This window comes from Lipophrys pholis, assembly GCF_963383615.2.
Source record: "Lipophrys pholis genome assembly, chromosome: 1".
Taxonomy (NCBI): domain Eukaryota; kingdom Metazoa; phylum Chordata; class Actinopteri; order Blenniiformes; family Blenniidae; genus Lipophrys; species Lipophrys pholis.
Genome location: NC_137635.1, coordinates 29,944,150 through 29,963,824, shown reverse-complemented (window position 1 = coordinate 29,963,824; position 19,675 = coordinate 29,944,150). Strand labels below are relative to the sequence as shown.

Genomic DNA, 19,675 nt, shown 5'->3' with positions numbered 1-19,675 from the left:
ATTAGAAGCACCTCCAGGAGCAAAGAGGCGTTTCTAATGATTCCCAAAGCTCAGGGAGGGATTTAATCTGAGACGACCAACTGACTCAGATTAACCAGGATGATGGGAGAGACGTGTGTGTGTGTGTGTGTGTGTGTGTGTGTGTGTGTGTGTGTGTGTGTGTGTGTGTGTGTGTGTGTGTGTGTGTGTGTGTGTGTGTGTGTGTGTGTGTGTGTGTGTGTGTGTGTGTGTGTTTGTGTGTGTGTGTGTGTGTAACTTTTATTCATCTCTACACGAAACTTTGAAGGATTTAAAAAAAAAAAGAAGTATTTATGTAAAACATAGATACTTTACCTCGACTTGCAGGTAAAAAAAAAAGAGAAAACAGTTTTTTCCTGGAGACTCAGTGTTTTAGTTTACTAAGAGGTGAGATGAATTGAGCTTCAGTCGTGTCTGTCGGAGAACGATAAAGGGGAATTTAAATGTCAGATAAGAGAAATTCATCTTCATGTTATGAAACGGGCAGTAAATTAGCTAAAATTCTGACTGCAAATTAAAAGAGTAACAAGCAGAGACGGTCGTACTCCAGATTAAAGAGCCAATAACCCAACAAATTAAAAGAAGGAATCCTCGGTGAAAAGCACTGCAGCTCTTCCTCCACCAGGTGGAAGCACAACTTCATTTTTAGTGTTTCTCCAGAGTCGCGCGCTCAGGACAACGTGGAACAGAAATGTTTGCAGATGACTTTTCATTCCATAATTCTCTACTTTAATGTTTTAATCAGAAATCCTACATGAACCAATAAGTCAAGGATAAAACTGTCAATTAGCTGATTGAAATGCACATTTTAGAACTTTTTGTTTAAAAGTTTAACACATAGGAATTGAAATAAGCTGGAGTATCACGGTTAAGATGGTTGCAGATTAAAGATTTACCACATATTTTACATTTTAAGCCTCGGATATGAGAAGAATTGTACTTTTTATTGACTGCAGCCGATCCATCACAAGACAAACAAACCACACACACACACACACACACACACACACACACACACACACACACACACACACACACACACACACACACACACACACACACACACACACACACACACACACACACACACACACACACACACACTGACAGGTCGGGGACATTTAGGGTCAATATTAACTTCACACTTGGCGAGCCGGACTGCACGGCAGTGCGGCACCAACTTCAGCCTGGATGGTGGGCACAAGAAAATGACGTCATTTCCACTTGTTCTTATGGAGGATAAATCGGCCTTTATGGGAGTATGCAGGGGCCTTTTCTTTTTTTTTTTAGCACCTAAATGACTTCCCATCATTCATGGGAGTCTTGTTTAATAGATTCAAGGCCCCTAACACCTCTTTTCCTGGAGGAATAATCATAGAGGTCTATTACAACCTGCTGTTTGTCTGCCAAAAAGTCATTCTGTCAACCACATTGTGTTTGAAACTTTATTTAGCATCAAAATGAGTTCCTCTGCCTTTTAAAGACCGTCTCAATTAATTTTACTTACCTAATCGCCCAAAATTTGCACTTCTTAATCACCTACAACACCACAAATAATGTTATATAAAAAGAAGAATGTTATGTGAAAAAACTGGTGTGTATTTATTGTGTTTCAGCATTTTATTCTATTCCAGAAAAGTATTTATACATGACTCCTAGTTGGTCTCAGAGAGAATATGAGAATATGAAGATCCCTTTTGTCAAACTAATTTGACAGGTCTAGGTCAAAGGTCTCCAGTCTCCTTTCCCCCCACATCAGGGGTTTCTTTACAATCTGTCTAATAAGTCTTGAAATACTGCACGGTCATTTTTGGGTTGATTGATGGTAATCAGCTCATAGTTGTGTACATTTTGCCCAAACAACTAAAATTGCAATACATCACCATCACCGAAATGGTGTTAAGTCAGTCTGTCAGCATGTCTTCATCCAATCCTCAGGCAGTCCAATGAGGTATGTGGAGCAGTTGGGAGCTTTTCCTGAGGCTGTTCCTGAGCTCTACACCTTTTCCACTCAGATGGAGCTGAGGTCTTTAGAGCTTATGTCCCACTCGGAGCCGATCGCTGCACAAAAGAAGGATCAGAGTATGGGACCAGCGATGCAGGCAGTTCGACAGCAGACATGACCTGAGTACAGTCACAAGAACTCGGAGCTCTCTCACATGAAACGAGAAAGAGACAAACTGTTCATGAAGGAGGGTTTGCTTCATCGTGGTAGCAAGTGACCCTCAGGTGAAAAGTTCACACAGCTCTTTACCTGCTTAAATCCTTGCACAATGATTTAGGACACCTTGGTATTGAAAGGACTACTGATCTGCTGAGGAGTAGATTCTTCTGGCCCAAAATTGTTAGAGATGCTGAGCAGTATGTCAAGAACTGTAGAGAGTAACACCCCAACACCCCAGGTCAAAGAGCAGCTCCACTGCATCAGATTATGAGCAGCGGACCAATGGATCTTGTGTGCATAGATTGTCTGTCCATGGAATCAGATTCCAAAGGCATCAGCAATGTGTTGGTGGTGACAGATCACTTCACTTGCTAGGCCCAAGCTTTTCCGACAAAGAATCAGAAGGCTCAGACTGTTGCAAAGGTTCTTGTCAACAAGTTCTTTGTGCACTACGGATTGCCCACCAGAATCCATTCTGATCAGGGAAGGGACTTTTAGAGCAAATTGATCCGAGATCTGTTTAAAATGATGGGAGTCAAAAATTCGAGGACGATGCCGTGTCATATCCAAGGAGATCGTCAACCAGAACGGTTTAATCGGACTTTGCTCTCTATGCTTGGAACCCTGAGTCCGGAAAGGAAACGTCAGCGGAGTCAACATGTAGAATATCTAGTTCATGCATACAACAGCACTTAGTGTGATTCCACGGGATACTCCCCTGACTTCCTCATGTTTTGAAGGGAAGCCCACCTCCCTGTTAATCTGTGTTTTGGATCGGCAACAGGTGTGGAGATGGAAAATCATGCAAAATATGTGCAAAAGTTAAAAAAAAATCTTCAGAAGGTTTACCATCTGGCCTCTGAAGCAGCTCAGCAGTCCCATCAGGACAACAAGAGAGTAAGTTTCCAATCACTTGAACTTGGTGACAGACTGTTACTCAAGAATTGGGGACTGAAAGGTGAACACAAGCTACAAACTAAATGGAGTCCAGTTCCCTTTGTGGTTGTTGGTAGAAGGCCTCATCTACCTGTGCTCAAGGTTAGACAGGAAGATGGAAGAGGTGGCTTGAAAACTCTCCACAGAGATCACATCTTGCCCATTGGGGAATTTGTGCGATTACCAAAAGCTGAGATGGAGGGGGACACACCAACAAGACCAAAGAGAAGAAGTGTCCCATCCAAAAAGACAGAGAAATCAAAGTGACAGATTCAAATGTCTACACAAAAGGAGTCACACGATTCTGATTCATCCTCTGATCCTGAGTTCTACAGACCTGAAAGGTCTAATTTCACCTTGGAAAAAGATCTTGTGGGCCGAGGCGCTATAGAGCCTTCAGCTGTTGGGATGGAAGAAGATCCTGTTTCACAGCAGTCATCTGAAGGTTCTGGAGGGGGGGATTCTGAGGAGGGACACCTACAGGAAGGAGATCAGGAATCTTCATCAGACTCCCAGAGTGAACCGGAACCGGAATCTTCACTGGAATTGGACAGTGAACCTCAACAAGAAGAATCGGATCAAGAGGAAGTCCAAACTAACGAGGCTCAAGATCATTCAAAAGAGCCGGATGCAGCTAGTGTTTCAGAGGACAGATGCTGGACACGTCCTAAAAGAACAGTGAAACCAGTTGTCAGGTTAACTTATGATGAGTCAGGGGAATCCAAAGATCAGCCTATCACTAATATACATAGAGGCATGGTCATACAGATTGGAAAAGGCTAGTAAACACTTCCCACTTCCTGTCCACAGGGTAAACTGTGAAGCTGTCTGCTGAGGACATCTGACATTGGGAAGGGGGAGGGTGGAGCCCAGTGAAAAATATTATTACATTTTTGCCCATGATAAATAGTTAAAAGCATATTAAAAGTGATGACAATACATATTATTTTTGTTTTGTATGAACTGTGTAAAAGTTTATTGGATTGTTTGATGTATTCAGTTAAAGGTAACAAAGAAACTCAGGGGAACAACGTCTATGTGAATGAACAAGAAATAACAAGACAGGCAAGGCTGCTGGAGAAACAGAAGAAGATTCAAGACACATGGACAAGGAACTGTAAGGTAATGATTCAACTTAACGGAACTCCAGAGCAAGCAAAGGTAATGTCAATAAGAGAAATGAAAGACTTGGAACAATTTAGATAACATGACTACTTGATCTGGTGAGAATTAGTCATGAAACGAAAATACTAGAAATATAGATGTAGAAGCTCTTACAGACTTTAAGGCTTTTCGGTCTTATGATTATAAACCCTCTGAGTTACAGCAGGACATTGACCCTGATGAATTTCTTTCTGAGAAGCTCCATTTGGACTGTGGATGTTACTGGGAAGACGTCATCACAGGAACAGATGAACATTTATCTAGGATCCATTTCAACAGCGGGAGCCTCGACAACAACTTTGATCAAATTAAGGATTACTCACCACAATTTAAGTTTATATTTAGTGTGGTAGCAAGTTCAGGGACTTGGCTAGGTATTGATAAAAGGGACATTGAATTAGAAGACTGATTTATTTCATGAAAACAGGGTCAACAGAAGGGCGGTTGCCCTGTTGGTGAAAAAGAATTTAAACTGTAGAAATGACCTTGACTGTTGATGACTTGACTGTTGTGTTACTGTTGGAATCATAAATGAACAAGCAAAGAATATATTAGTTAGCTGAACTCCTGGTTCATGCATTGATGAGTTTAACAGGATCAAATCAGAGTTATATTCAAAACAAAATAGTAAGGGTCTTTTTGTACGCAGGGATTTGTTGGACTCATGTGAGCACATGAAAACAACAGATTTGATCAACAATATGTTTAGTTTGGGACTATATCCTTTACTATCAAAACCTAGCAGAATAACTAAGGATAGTGCAACTTTAATTGAAACCATTTTTGTTGATACGATTGAGAAGACTGTAAAAAGTGGAGTGCTACTGACAGATATAAGTGATCATTTGCTCGTTTCCGCGGTGTTTGAACTTAAGCTGAGGATAAAGACGATAATTCTAAGTTGCAGAGTGAGAACACCAGAAGTTATCGAGGCCTTTAATGCTGCACTTAGTAATTAGGATTGGAAAGATGTTTATGTTGAAGATACAAATGATTCCTATAATGCATTCCTGGATATATTTATGTCACTGTATGATTATCACTGTCCAGTGAGGAAAATGAAGGTAAAGCCTAAAAATAAGCAGAATATGTGGATAACGAAAGGTCTGGAAAAAGCTTGTTAAAAGAAGGAGCAGCAATACAAAGATTTTATAAAACACAGAAACAAAGTACAAACAATATAAAAATAGATTGACAACTATTATTAGAGAACAAAAGCAAAATTATTATAGTACACTGCTGGAAAAACACAAAACTAATATTAAAGCTACTTGGAATGTAATTAAAGAGGTGATTGATCAGAACATTTCAAACATTATCAACATATATTGTTAAAACGGACAATGCAGGATGCAATGAATTAAAATTTCTTTTTGCCAATGTAGGTTCTAATCTAGCAAAAGAAATACAGCGAACCCACGTGGCAGTGACCAATCAAGATATAAATATTAATCAAAAGTCAAAGTTTCTTCGAGCTGTGTGTGAGAGTGATGTGTTAGAAGTGGTCAGAAAAGGTAAGAATAAGAGTTCTACAGATAGGAAACAAACTGCTGGCCGGCCTCATTATTAGATCAATTTTCTATTAGAAAAAATGTTTGTTCAACAAATACATAACTTCCTAGACAAATATAAAATACTAAATGATCAACAGTATGGGTTTCATAGCAATATGTCGACAACAGAGAAAGTGTAATTGGGATATTTATTGATCTGAGAAAAGCGTTTGACACCATCAATCATTCTTTTCTTTTACAGAAATGTCAGTACTATGGGGTGAGGGGTGTGGTCAATCATTGGCTACAAAGCTCCTTACATAACAGACTCTGATATATACAAACTAACGGAACTGTATCATTTAAAAAAACCTTTATATTGTGGCATCCCTCAAGGTTCTGTTTTAGGACCTAAATTATTTATTCTTTACGTGAATGATATTTGTAGTATACCAAAAACATTGAAAATGGTCATTTTTGCAGATGATACAAACTTATTCTGCTCAGGACAGGAACTCAAGCAGTTGAAAGTGGGAATTGAGCTGAACAGTTGGTAGAGCATGAGACTCACAATCTCAGGGGTAGTGGGTTCGTGTCCCACGCCAGGCGTCACCTTCCCGTGGGCTCACCACCTGCAGGAAGGTTCTTAATCGGTGCATTGTGATCTGGGGGAGAGTGCTCAGACTGTCACCCCCGCGACCCGGAAACAGATAAGCGGAAGAAAATGAATGAGTGAATGAATGAATGAATGAATTGAGCTGAATTTCTTTAAAAAAGATGATTTGATCTGAATAAGTTCTCTCTAAATCAAATGTAGGAGTTTTGGATCCCATGAGAAAAACTGTAACATCAAACTGTGTTTGAATGGAAATGAAAGTAAGTTTTTGGGGATAATAATAGATCATCAGCATTGTCGGAAACCACCTGTACAGTACGTTAAGTCTGAGCTATCAAAAAACGTTGGTATAATATATAATACTAAAACTTTACTGAACATAAAATGTCTGTATATATTGTACTCCTCTCTTGTGCTGCCTACTTATTATATTGCGCTGAAATTTGGGGGAATTCTTGTAAAACATACCTAGAACTCGTCGTTAAACTACAAAAAAGAGCAATTAGAATAATAAATAACGCAGGATTCCAGGAATTGACAAATCGACTCTTTATAAAATCCAAACAATTAAAATTTATGGATTTGGTTCAGTTAAAATTGCTGGAAATTATGTTTCATGCTGTAAACGGGAACCTTCCCAGGAGCATCCAATCCTTCAAATTAAGAAGAGGACATTATAATTTAAGAGATTTGCTTCGGTTTGAAATACGCAAAATAAGAACCAACGTCAAACAAAGATGTGTTTCAGTTGTTGGGGTGAAATTATGGAACGATCTTAGTGATCAATTTAAGTTAATCAGTTCGCTGTTAAAATTCATCAAATCTCTAAAAGGTGATGATTAATACACATCAGTTATGTGAGTAGTCAGTGCAGTACATTTCCTTAATTGAAAAATAAACAGAAGGTTATAGATGAAGGTCAGCATAGTGGCAAAGGTTTGTTTGTTTATTGTTGTTGAGTTGATGTGATGTGATTTACAGGGTGGGCTGGAAAAAAGAAAGAAAAAGCATTGCTTCTGCCCAAACCTTTTTTTGGTTGTGTTCTTGAAGGGAATATACAATTGTTAAATGTGAACAATCAAAATAAAACATTTCATATTCCTTTTTATTTATTGTGTAAAACCCAGTGTGAGTTGTCTGTGTGGAGGGACGCTGCCTGCCGCTTGCTGGCTGCGGATTGGCTGATTGGTTAATAGGACCCCTGAGGTGCAGGTGAGCAGGTGTGGGTGTTTTTCATAAGGCTGGGAGAGAGCGCCAAGGAGGAGGTGGAGTGTGAGAGGAACGTTTGGACTTCTGAACTGGAGGTTTAGCCCAAAGTGCCACCGCACATGAACTTCTCCAGTAAAAGGATTGTTTTCCACCCAAGAACAGCGAAACGCCACCAGAGGCCTGAACTACTAACCTGATCAACATATTCAGGATCTCTCTCTGTTTCCTGGGTTAACTGATCCAGACACACTGGATCCTGATCACCGTTACTACCAAGCAGGTTATCAACTCTCTGGTTCAACCCAGAACTACGTGTGCGCGCGTTCACGTGAAAGGGGCGGAGTTTGCAGTGTCTGACCTATCACACACAGAGAAATCCTGCAGCGCAGTTTACAGATTACTGAAGGATCGATTATTCTCAGAGAATATGAAGAATTAAAACACACCCACTAGGTTTAAAGCAACACTGCTGCTGCAGCCAAAGCCAGAACATTCCTGACTTGTTAATGCGTGACTTGGTGAGATTATACCAGATTATTTATCAGCGATATAAACGGACAGCACCTTTGCTGATCCATCAATTTCACTTTATTACAGCAGAAACGTGTCGGGAAACTTCTCACCGATCTTATTTTAGTTTTGATTTGCCATCCAGTTGTTTTGAGGCTGAATTTCTCTTGTTTGTTTTGAGTTGGAATATTAATTCATCACCGCGAAGGCACGAGTAGTTCTGCGGTCCATAAATTCATGTTTCTGCAGTTCTGTCGGGTGTGATCATTAACTTCATTATTACAGATAAACAGACTTGGAACGAGTCAAGAACAAAAACATCCCTCAAACCCTTAGAGACCAGGATTTATTTTATTATGTCAAAAAGATTGTTCTGAATTACTTTCTCATCTCACCGCTGCAGCTCAGCACTCAACCTGCGCACCAATCACCATCATTTAAGAATGGGCGGGTCATTTTCCAAGAGATCTGATTGGTCAGGAGGCGGAGCTTTGACCTCTTATCGACAACATAACCTGCTCCGGAGAGCAGGTTAGACTTTCAGAGTCAGTTACCATGGTGATATATCCTGGTGAGAAGTGAGCGAGCGTTGTAGTAAGGAAAGAAGCGGCGTTTAAACTTTTCAACTGCACAGTTTATTTCTGGCCTCCAGTGCCTCCAGAAATACATTTCTCTGAATTTTTTCAGTAATAAAGAGAGTTTTAGTCCGAGCGTCATGTTGGTCCTGTTTTAACTGCAGGAGCTGACAGCTGTTCGTGATGCGTTCAGGTGCATCATGTAAAACCCTGCACTCCGACATTTTAACGAGCTGCGACGCTCGTACAGTAGTGCTGTTACAAGCTAAATATGATTAAAATATGACTGATAGTCATGAGCGAACTAGAACCCGCATGCGCAGCACACGGCAGTGCAGAAGTTTCGGCAGTGCGGCACCCGCATAGTTCGGCCAGGGCGGTTGGCACAGCTGAAACTAATTTCTTCGGCCAGAGGGAGCTGGCCGACGGAAATGACGTCATTTTGTTCGGCAGGACCTCGCACTGCCGAACTTTCGTCTTGTTCTTATGGAGGATGAAGGGGCCTTTAATCCTTGAAATTATCTCCATAAGAGAAAATCCAGCTTCGTAGTCCAGGACTCTGATAGCGCTCTGAGCCCCCGGGATGCTCAGAGTTCCTCTGGCACCACCAGCCATAAGCCGACTTCGCCTGGGTTTTTGTGTTCTTGATTGGTGAAAATAACTATTGTTGTTTTACTAAATTAAGATATTATTTGTTCACTTTTTATTCTGATTTCTGAGTGATATTGTTTTTCTTATGCTTGTAAACCACCGCTACTCTTGTTTCATTGTTTTCAATTAGCAAAACTAATATCATCATGATTTACTGGGTTTTCTAAAATAATTATTGTTATTAAAGAGCTCGGGGCCCTATCTAGTCACAAGGTGATAGACGGGTTACATACATTTCATGTCAACAACGCCGACAGGGTTGCTGTTGTTGACAGCTTCGAAATGACGGAAATCTGGAACCAAAAAAACCTCAGAAATTAAGGTATTAATTAATCTGTCAGTTAAATGTATAGATCACAAATCACTATATTGTACATATAATCTATTTACATACATACAAATACATTATCTGGGTTGTCAATGAAGGCCATCACTGAATGCTAGTGGTAATTCATTTTTGGGAATTTGTTTCTTAACAGTAATATATTTCCTTTTCTCCCCGACGTCCTATATTCTCTCTTGCTTTGTTTAAATGGAGCCTTTTCTACTTTTAAGATAATGTCTTCTTTTCATTGGTGATCATTTCCACCTGTAACCTGACTCGCCTCACTCCAAACGTCACTTCATGTGTTTGTTTATTCCCACTGTAGTTTCACATTGCTTCTATCTGCACCCCTAAACTGAGCGCCTGTAGACTCTGAAATATTTCAACTATCCTCTTACTAGTTTTTATTTATTATCTGCAGGCCTCCTATAGCTCAGTCCTAAGGCCTCAGTATGTCACAGTCACACATAATAAAATTGGTGAGGGGGCAAGCATGATTGTCAACACGTTCTTTCACAACAAATAATATTTTATTCTTCAATGAAAAACATGATATATGTACATTCTGTTGGGTGACAGGAAGTACTATATCTATCAGGTACTTTCTGTTGGGTGACAGGAAGTACTGTATCTATCAGGTACTTTCTGCTGGGTGACAGGAAGTACTGTATCTACCAGGTACTTTCTGCTAGGTGATGGAGGAAGTACTATATCCATGCCTGCAGCACACAGTTGTTATTACATCACTGTACTGGCAACCTGCTTTATCTCAATAATAACAATCATGAACACTAAGGAAACAAGAAATTCTGATTCATGATTACATCAAAATATATCAAATGTTTTCATGTGAATTTTAACTGACAGGCAGGTTGAAACCCAACAGACACCAGGCCAAACCTGCTGGTGCTCCATCTTTCTGAGAGCCTGGAGAGACGTCCTCTGGTTGCTGCCTGTCTGTGTGGCAGCGGGAGACATCATAGAGGTGGAGGAGGAAGGCCCAGGGAGGTGGAGGAAGGTCCAGGGATGGAGGAGGAGGAAGGTTCCGGGATGACGATGGAGACGACCAGGTGACAGTGAGGACACCCAGAGGGACCTGGCAGGAAGTGATGTGTGAGCGAGACTCACTGTCCAGCTACCTGCTCCTTAAGAACGACCTGCAGGTCTCAGAGAGCAGAACCACATCTAGACAGGAAGCTCTCCTCATATGGTCGTTTTCTCTAGTCATGTTCTCTAGTCATATTCTCTAGTCATGTTCTCTACTCGTGTAAATATATGGAGATAGATGGATAAAGACAGAGAGATCAACAGACTGTAAATGATTGTATATGACTGTAAAATATAGAACTGTACATTTGTCTGTGTTATTTGATAAACAATGTAATGTTGCTTTAAAGAGGAAATTGTCTCGGGGGAATTTCAACAATTATGAGGTCTATGAGGAGGACATAAAACAACAAGAAATGACACACTACCAATTCAGTAAGTTATTAACTCATGTATGAATAAAATATATACATGTAATAATTCAAGCATCAAAAACAATCCTCACCCCTCATCTGGAGGAGTTCCTCTTCTCCACTGGACCAGGCTTCAGGTTCCTCAGTAGTCCTGGATTCAAATAGTGCATGGTGTTAGTTTGACTCCACAGCATCCTCCAGTAGAACCAGTAGAACCTCCAGTAGAACCTCCAGTAGAACCAGTAGAACCTCCAGTATAATGGGTAGAACACTTTAGCGCAATTGAGACAAAACACTATGGCCAGTAGTACCTTCACCTCTCAGTCAAGTTAAATAGTTTTAAACATTATCTTTCCCCTCGGCAGTAAATATAAATGTACATGAACACTGTTAGATTTACACTAAAACATTTAGATCTCATGTTTAACCACAGTAGAGAATCACAGCCAGCCTCATCTCAGTCTGGATCCACAATCTCCGAAAACCTCAGAACAAATGTTTAAGCTATCAACCTCATAACAACATTTAAAAAAAAATATATTCTCGCCTAAAACACTCTTAAAACTACACTGTTAAACAATGACGCTCATATTTCAGATTTTTTACGCACCGTTGTGTGTTTCCTCCTCCAGGATCTCCTCCGGCTTCTCTTGCCAAATGCATTATGGGTAAATTGGCTTCCCAAGACTGCACAGGTCCGTTTCGATGCATCCTTGAAAAAGTGGGCGGAGCGAGGATACATCCGGGTATTCCATGTGTACTCGGTGAGAAATGGCCTAAGAATTGGAACAGTACTTGGTCTCCCACTGATGACGTTTCACGAGTACACGAGAGCACAAGTATAGACAAGTATGGGTATTGGAAAACGGCCAGAGACAACGATGTCGTTAGTCTGCCAGGCCACTGGAGGGCGCTGTATCTTGATTTTGTAATGCAACTACACAGAAGTGTGTGCAGAGAGCAATACACTATAAACGTGAAGGAAATGGAGAGCACCCGACATCCGCATGGACTGATGACACATCGGATGCTATCAGGGGTGAGTCTCAACTATTAAACTACTGATCTGGAGAATATGAACCGCGAGTCGTACCACTACGCGGCGGCCATGTTTGTTTACAACTGGATGAGCAGGAGGGAGGGGGAGAGATATACATGCACAGTAACAGGCTCTGTAGCCTCCATCAGTCTCTGCAGGAGAGATTAGCGGCCGTGAAAGAATCTTTCCACCTTGGGAGCCGGATTAAAAACTTTGTAGATACAGTGCATCCGCAAACTGGTGTCGTGTAAACGGACCCCCCAAAAGTGAAGAAAGTTTTGCGGATACACTCGAATTCGTTGTCGTATAAACGGGGCCTAAATGACAGCTGGATTCCAAACATTCCAAACTTCATGTTCCAGTCTGATCCTTCTGGCGTTTCACTCGTTACCTGCTTCAGATATTCTGGTTTCGGTTCGTACAAACTCTCCTGTTTGCGTTGGCGTCACTGGAGGATCGCACTCTGACTCACTATTGTCAGTGTGGGAACACAAAAGGTAACTCGTGCTTTTGTGACGCATTTGTTCTACATTTGTTCAACATGTTCATTCAGGACAAGTTTCAGCTCTTCAGTGACTCACCTTTTTATTCGGGGGTTTACTCCTTCAGGGGGTTTTTACAAACATCACATGTTGGCTGAGTGTTTCTGAACTCACTGATCTCCTCACTTCTCTGATATGATCATGAAGATTACAGAGAAAAATTATTGGGAATTACTCTTTTTTTTTTTTTTTCCCCTTCTCTTTGTAATTTCCTCCCCTACAATTAAATAATTATATTAACTCCAGGTACAATATAAGAGTAGAGATGATATCTCACCAGCAGACTGAAGCAAACGATCATTAAAACTCACATAATTAACTTACAATCTCACACCAGGTCGCACATTTTGGTCGAACTTTTCACATAAAATGTTTCCAAAAAAGACGTGAAAAGGCTGAATATTGTTGGTTATTAGGCTCTTTATCAAATAAAAATACAATCTGGTAGAGATGCTATGGAGTCAAGTAGACAGAAGCGTCTAGTGGTTCTTCATCGTTTTATCATTTTAATGTCTCAGTTACATTCACTCAAAACTCAATTATAAAAAGAAACAACGACACAACGACGACTCATTCAAACATGACAGATCACACTGAACATCAACGGCTGGAATAAACGTCGTTTAACCCCTTGAGGACAATTTATTTTTACTGGCCCAGTATTCCAGAGGGTTTCATATTTGTCACGATATGCATATTGTACCTCGTTAGGTTTTACTCGCACACTTCCTACATTTGTCACCAGAAACGGGAAGATCTAAGCTTCAGTTTCCTGTAGAGCACAAGGATGCCGGTGATACACTCTAGTAATCCTTGACATTTGGGTGAAATCACAGAAAATCAACCCCAAAAACTCAAAATGGGTCAGAAGTACAGTACCAACATGAAGAAATAACCAGAACAGTGAACTTTACTGATGTAGCACCTTTAAAAACAGGAAACAGTCCAAATATTAAATAGACTGAATGAAAAACAGAGAAACGTAAAGGCAACGTACGCTCGCAGAGAGATCGAAGGAAATTAAAATAACAGCAAAACCTCAGATGAATGTGAGACTATAAAAGACAAGATACAAGCAGAAGTAATGGTTTATGAGCAGTCAGAGATTTTTCCAACCTTTGTTCTTCAGGCAGAGTCAATAGTATGTTATATTTCTGAATTTAAAACATTTAGTTTATTTAATTCATCGAGCCACGATGAGGATGAAACGTCCTGACTGGTTAACATTTAGTTTTAAAATTCATTTTCAAGGACTTTAATTGGTTTTTAATCCACTTTGTGTTGTTTTACATGACTATTTGACTGTTGCTGGTCTCAGATCCTCAAATATAAATAATTGCTCATCGTACCAAAATGGAGTTAAAAGACATTTAGTTTTTCATCCTAATGGCTTAAAACATACCTGCTTGTCTTTTACAGAATGAAACTTTAATTTATCTACTACTGATTTGTCAGATTTGTTTTAGTATCTATATCTTCAGTTGTATTATTTGATGTATTTTTGCCACTTTGTACATTTTATTTAATCATTTTAACATCATATCTTGTTTCCTCGTCTCTTTTCATATTTGAAAAAGCTGTAATGTGTGAAAGCTTCTTATTGTTTGTCTTTTTTCCATCCTTGCATGTTGTTTCTTTGTTTTGTCTTGTTATCGCTGCATTGATCCTCTTGTGGAACATCTGAACTGAAACCTTCATGAAACGAGCTACGAGAAAGAGAATTCAAGGAGGTAAAAAACGTTATTACAACAAAACAAACCAGTGACTGATGAAGACGTTTCAGCGAATGTTGCCTGCGGTTTTAAAGAGTTTCTCCGGTGATGAATCTACTCGTCGCAGTTGACGGGTGATATTATGAGCGGCGAGGCGTTGGCGCCGCCGTGGTTGAGCCCGGGGCTGAGGAGCGGGTAGATCTCCTCGCTGAAGCAGCAGTTGGTGAAGGAGTAGATGTGAGCCGCTTCGTCCACATTGTGGAAGGACACCAGTCCTTCCTCGTAACTCACATACACTCCGACCCTCCGCGGCACCGAGGACAGCGGCAGCCCCAACACGGGGCTGGCAAGAGCCATGAACTCGTTCCCGTTCCTCAGAGACACGGCCCAGTAGCCATAAACCGGGCTGATGGGGACGATGGACTTCCTGTTGACGGAGCTGGCGGCCACGCCAAGAGTCCAGTCAGACTTTCCCATGACCTGTACCTCGTAGTAAAACCGTCCGCAGGAGAAACCCTGCCGTGCCAGAACGTTGGCGTACAGCGAGAACCTCTCCGGGTTGTCCGGCAGGTCCCGCCTCACCTCGCCGCTCTGGACCTGCTTCCCGTCCTCCGACAGGACGAGCCAGGGGTGGGCGGTGTCGGGATGGAGCACCACGTCCACGGCGTAGTGCTGCACCCCCCTCAGACGGTCTCTGTACAGCAGCAGCTTCTTCTCCCCGCCGAGCGTCTTCTCCAGCTCGGCCACCGCCTTCAAGACGCTCCCGCCGTGCGACGGGGCGTGGACCTGTACCGCTCTCCACGTCTTGGATGGTAGCACGGCGTTCATGAAGGAAAAGTTCTGCAGGATGTGGAGATAGTCCTGAGTCTTTGAGACCTGCCGCAGCTCAGTGGATCTCTTCTTCAGCACATTGATTTCTCCTTCCAGTTCTTCGATGTAGCCGTCAGCCTCTTCGTCCATCGTCTTTTGCCTTCCCTCGATCTTCTCGATGAGCTCGTTCAGACCTCTCTCCGCCGTCTGCATCAGGACGGTGAAGGTCCGAACGCCAGTTGCGATCTCTCTCTCTGTGTCTTCCTGACTGTATCTCTTCAGCAGCTTGATCTCCTGGTTCTTCTGGTGCCTCTCCTGGATCATCTGCTGGATCTCGTCGTCCGTGCGCTCCAGATCCGACCTCTTTGCCTCGTACTCGTCCTTCAGGGAAACAATGCTGTGGCCGCTGTGGCCCAACACGCTGCAGTGCGAGCACACGCACACGCAGTCGTACTTGCAGAAGAGCTCCAGCGGCCTTTTGTGCTCGGCACACAGCCGGGAATCCATGTCGTCCACGGGATCGATGAGACAGTGTGATTTGAGACGATCAGATGTGTGATGTGGATCCAGGTGAACGGGGCAGTACGACGCCAAACAAGTCAGGCACGACTTGACCGCCTTCAGTTTCTTTCCTGAGCAGATGTCACAGGGGATCTCACCTGGTCGGGACACCTGTGTCTGCAAGCCGCCACTCCTCTTTCCAGCTGACTGCTTGAACTCAGCGATGATCTCGGAGATGAAAGTGTTAACAGGCACCTCAGGTCGAGTTGGAAACTGTTTTTTACACAAAGGACACCGGCATGGAGAGGCGTTGATATTCCAGTGTTGTGTAATGCAGAGTTTGCAGAAGTTGTGTCCGCACGGTATGGTGACGGGTTCGATAAACACTTCCAGACAGATGCAGCACAGCAGCTGATCCTCAGCCAGCAGGCAGCTGGTCACTGACATGATGCGGCTCTGAGAACAAAAGTGAAAGTAAAAGCAAACGAGTTTTCGACAATGAAAAGATCAGTCAGAAACACGTATGCTGTATTAAACACCCTTTCAACAACTAATCCAACCTTATTAGAAAACGTCCTGTGAATGTTTACACTTTATTCCTTATAGTGGAGTCCTGTCACCAAACCTGCTGAGTGGGTAAAGAGTGGCTGTGGAGTAGTAAGAGTAGTAATAAAAGTGACAGTACCGTGGGAGAGAGGCTGGAGGAAAGGTTGATAATCCAGATAAAGTTTTAATCCTCACACAAACTCATGCTGGCTGCTGCTGCGTAGTTCTGAGTTCATGTAGGTGCAGGAGGAAATGAGAAATATAACTCCTCCTCCTCCTCCTCTTCCTCCTCGGCTGCTGCTCCACCTCCTTTCAGTCTCTGCAGCTGTGTGTCACTCCAATGTTTACTGTACCTTTAAAAACAGATGTTCATTGCATGTAGTGACATTTAATGGAAAGTAATCCAGCGATAAAAAAAACTCCCTACATTAATTCAAAATTTCCCTTTGCATTTTAAAGGAGTCAACACCCGGAAATAACATTTCTCCTTGTTAAAACATGGATATTGGTGTTGGACTTCAGAGGAAACTTTACTGAAAATCTGGTGTTTGAAAGTAGCAGCGTTTTATTTCATTTGGGCTTTTTGTTCAAAGACGTTTCACCCCAAAACGGCAGGTTTTGATTGTCGTCATCATGAACACACCTCTGTTAAATTTAGCGGTTAGCTGCTAATTGCTAGCCGATACTAACATGACTTGTACAAACTTTGAACTCCTTGTGATTCACATACGACCCTGCATTTCCTCTTAAATGTCCGCAGGGCGTTGCTCTGCGACGTGGATGTTTTGTAGACCACTCCACAATTGTTTTTTATTTGTATTTTTCGTGTGAGCAAAGGACTGCCATGCTATCGCTATGCTATTGCTATCACTGATTGATATCTCCCATGTACTGTCAGGAGAGAAAGTTGAGGCATGAGAAAGGGTCAGAACCAGCTCTATGTTACATTTATTTTTTCTATATTGATAGCTCTTCCTCCCCACAGCCTCATCCCCCTCTCTCTCTCCCTCTCTCTCTCTCTCTCTGGTCATGCGTTCCATTCTCATCCTTTCCTTTTTGTCACAGCACCGCCCTGATTTAGTCTTGCGTACGCCGTGTGGTGTTACATGTCTGCAACACTCACACACACACACACACACACACACACACACACACACACACACACACACACACACACACACACACACACACACACACACACACACACACACACACACACACACACACACACACACACACACCTATTACATCCATTTTGCTCCTCATCCTCAGACGTGTGACAGCAGGCCCAGAGGGGAACCAGAGAAGAAAATCAATGTTAACCTCAGAATTTTTATATATTTTTTTTTAATTCAAACAAAACGGTGATGCTAACTCGAATGCATCGAGAGCGAAAGCCATCCTAACACGTTCACCTGCTGCATGACTTTATGCTACGCCAGGAAGCTTCAGAAGGAATTTCACATTAAAAGACTTTGTGGATAGTTGTGGTGGTGATCCATCGCTTTATCAGTTTGGAAGCTTTTACTCTGAAAGGTGGAGGTCAGGCCACTTATGGTTGTTGACGACATTCCATTCCATTAAACTACATTACTGGAAAGAAAACTGCGGATTCTGTAGGACCCGATGGAACATAAATCCTCGTCCTGCGCTCTCCCTCGGTTCGGACCAAACAAAGGAGAGGACCATAATGGATTTCTTTCAGCTGGTATCCCACATGACTTCTACAGGCAGTTTTCCAAAATGGTGCGAGTCTTCAGAAAAAGCAAAATAAGAAAACGTATTTTATCACTACTAATGTTGGATGAATTACAGGAAACCCGAGAGGAGGTGCCGGTTCATCTGCTCAGGAAATAGATGTCATCTTATTTTGTATGTTGCTCCTATTGGTCATTGAGCTACTAATCCGTCCCGCGCAGTCCTGGACCACCACAAACACACAGGATCAATACATCTGAGTTTGGGGCCGCCCCGGACAAGTCTTGAAACGTCAAATTTGTTTTGATACGGTCAGGATCACTTGGATCTTTTCCTCGGCCAACAAATTCAGTCTCCTGTCATCACAAACAGAGTCCATTGGGACAGATTTCTCGTCCGAGACATAAAATCTGCCCCGGTCCTTTCTGTTTGTTGCGTTCTTTACAGTGCATGTGTCTTTAAATACTTATTAAACAACATTTTTGTGACTGCAATAGGGAATAAAACATGGTGGAAAGAGACCTCAATAATCCTGCTTCAGTGTCCAGTTGTCCTGCTCCTAATGAGGCGAACATGCAGAGAGAATCCAGCTTGCAGCCCGACACTTAAAGACGTCTCTTAATGTAAATCTGTATGAGAGAGGAAGTGATTCAGACTGTGATGACATGCTCTGATGGACAGGATGTAACGCCGCTTCATAATTTGTTTTGGATTAAGCGCTTAATGCTGGTGGAATTAGCCTGCTGGTTCACAGGCTGAGAGTCCTGACCTTCTGTTTACTGCAGGCGACAGAAACAGAATGAAATCCTGCTTCACAGTCATCTTAAATTCATATTTGTATTTTTATCTACATTGCTTGTCTGCAAACTTTCTAACCAAATCAAGCTGTTAATGTGGATTTTTCACCAATTAAAATGTTTCTTCAGAACTTGTTGCACTTTAAAAACAAGTCACTGATAAAATTTTATATATAGTTTTTTTTTTAGAAGTTGTATCTTTTGTTGCATTTATGAACGTTTTTATTTCTTTTTTTATTATTGATTCCACAAAATATCCCATCAACAGTTTACATGTTGTGTACACGTTCTCCAGATACACATATCAAGTCATACTTTATGCAGATGAGTGAAAACCTTATAATCATAAATACATTTTAATTTAGAATGAGCCAAAAATAATAACACTCCTGTCACTTCTTGAGTCCTCCTTTTTTTCTGTTGAAGAGTGACAACAACATTTACTATGTGGACTGTGTCAAAAACGAACAAATGACAAAAACGAAACCAGAACAGAACTGAAAAAAAAAAAAAAAAAAAAATGTAAAAAGTAAAATGAAACAATAAGAGCATATAACAAGGGGATCTTAAGAGGTCATTTTGTCCCTAATGTGCAAGTTTAGTCTCAAGTTGACATGAAATCGATCCAGTTGACATTTCTTATTATTTATTTAAAATTTAGAACAGTAGTTTTAAATTGCAAAAATTTTATTTTTACAAATGTTATCAGTTATGTAAACAAAGTTCATAGCTATTTCTTAGCAAGTTCATATGTATAATCACTTGTAGCTGCTTCAATAGTGTTTGCTGTGCTTTTTCACAGGTTTTTCCCCTTTTTAGTCACTTTTAAGCCATTTTACCAATTTTATAAATTTGAGCTCTTTCAGTTATTTTTACAGTTATACTTTCCACCCCAAAAAATCGAAAAAA

At 41.4% G+C, this 19,675-nt stretch overlaps 1 protein-coding gene across 1 annotated transcript; it reads right to left on the bottom strand.

Moving 5' to 3' along the window:
- Positions 1-12,732: 12,732 nt before the first annotated feature.
- LOC308107282 (E3 ubiquitin-protein ligase TRIM39-like) lies at positions 12,733-16,515 on the bottom strand. The gene is made up of 2 exons (XM_080459552.1): positions 16,411-16,515; positions 12,733-16,181 (listed from the first exon to the last, which is right to left on the bottom strand). Exon 2 carries the CDS (start codon positions 16,170-16,172, stop codon positions 14,529-14,531), a length of 1,644 nt encoding a protein of 547 aa, XP_080315678.1. The 5' UTR covers positions 16,173-16,181; positions 16,411-16,515; the 3' UTR covers positions 12,733-14,528.
- Between the last annotated feature and the right edge of the window lie 3,160 nt (positions 16,516-19,675).

Coding starts and splice junctions, on each gene's coding strand:
- LOC308107282 (XM_080459552.1), bottom strand. CDS start 16,172: ATGTCAGTGACCAGCTGCCTGCTGGCTGAGGATCAGCTGCTGTGCTGC.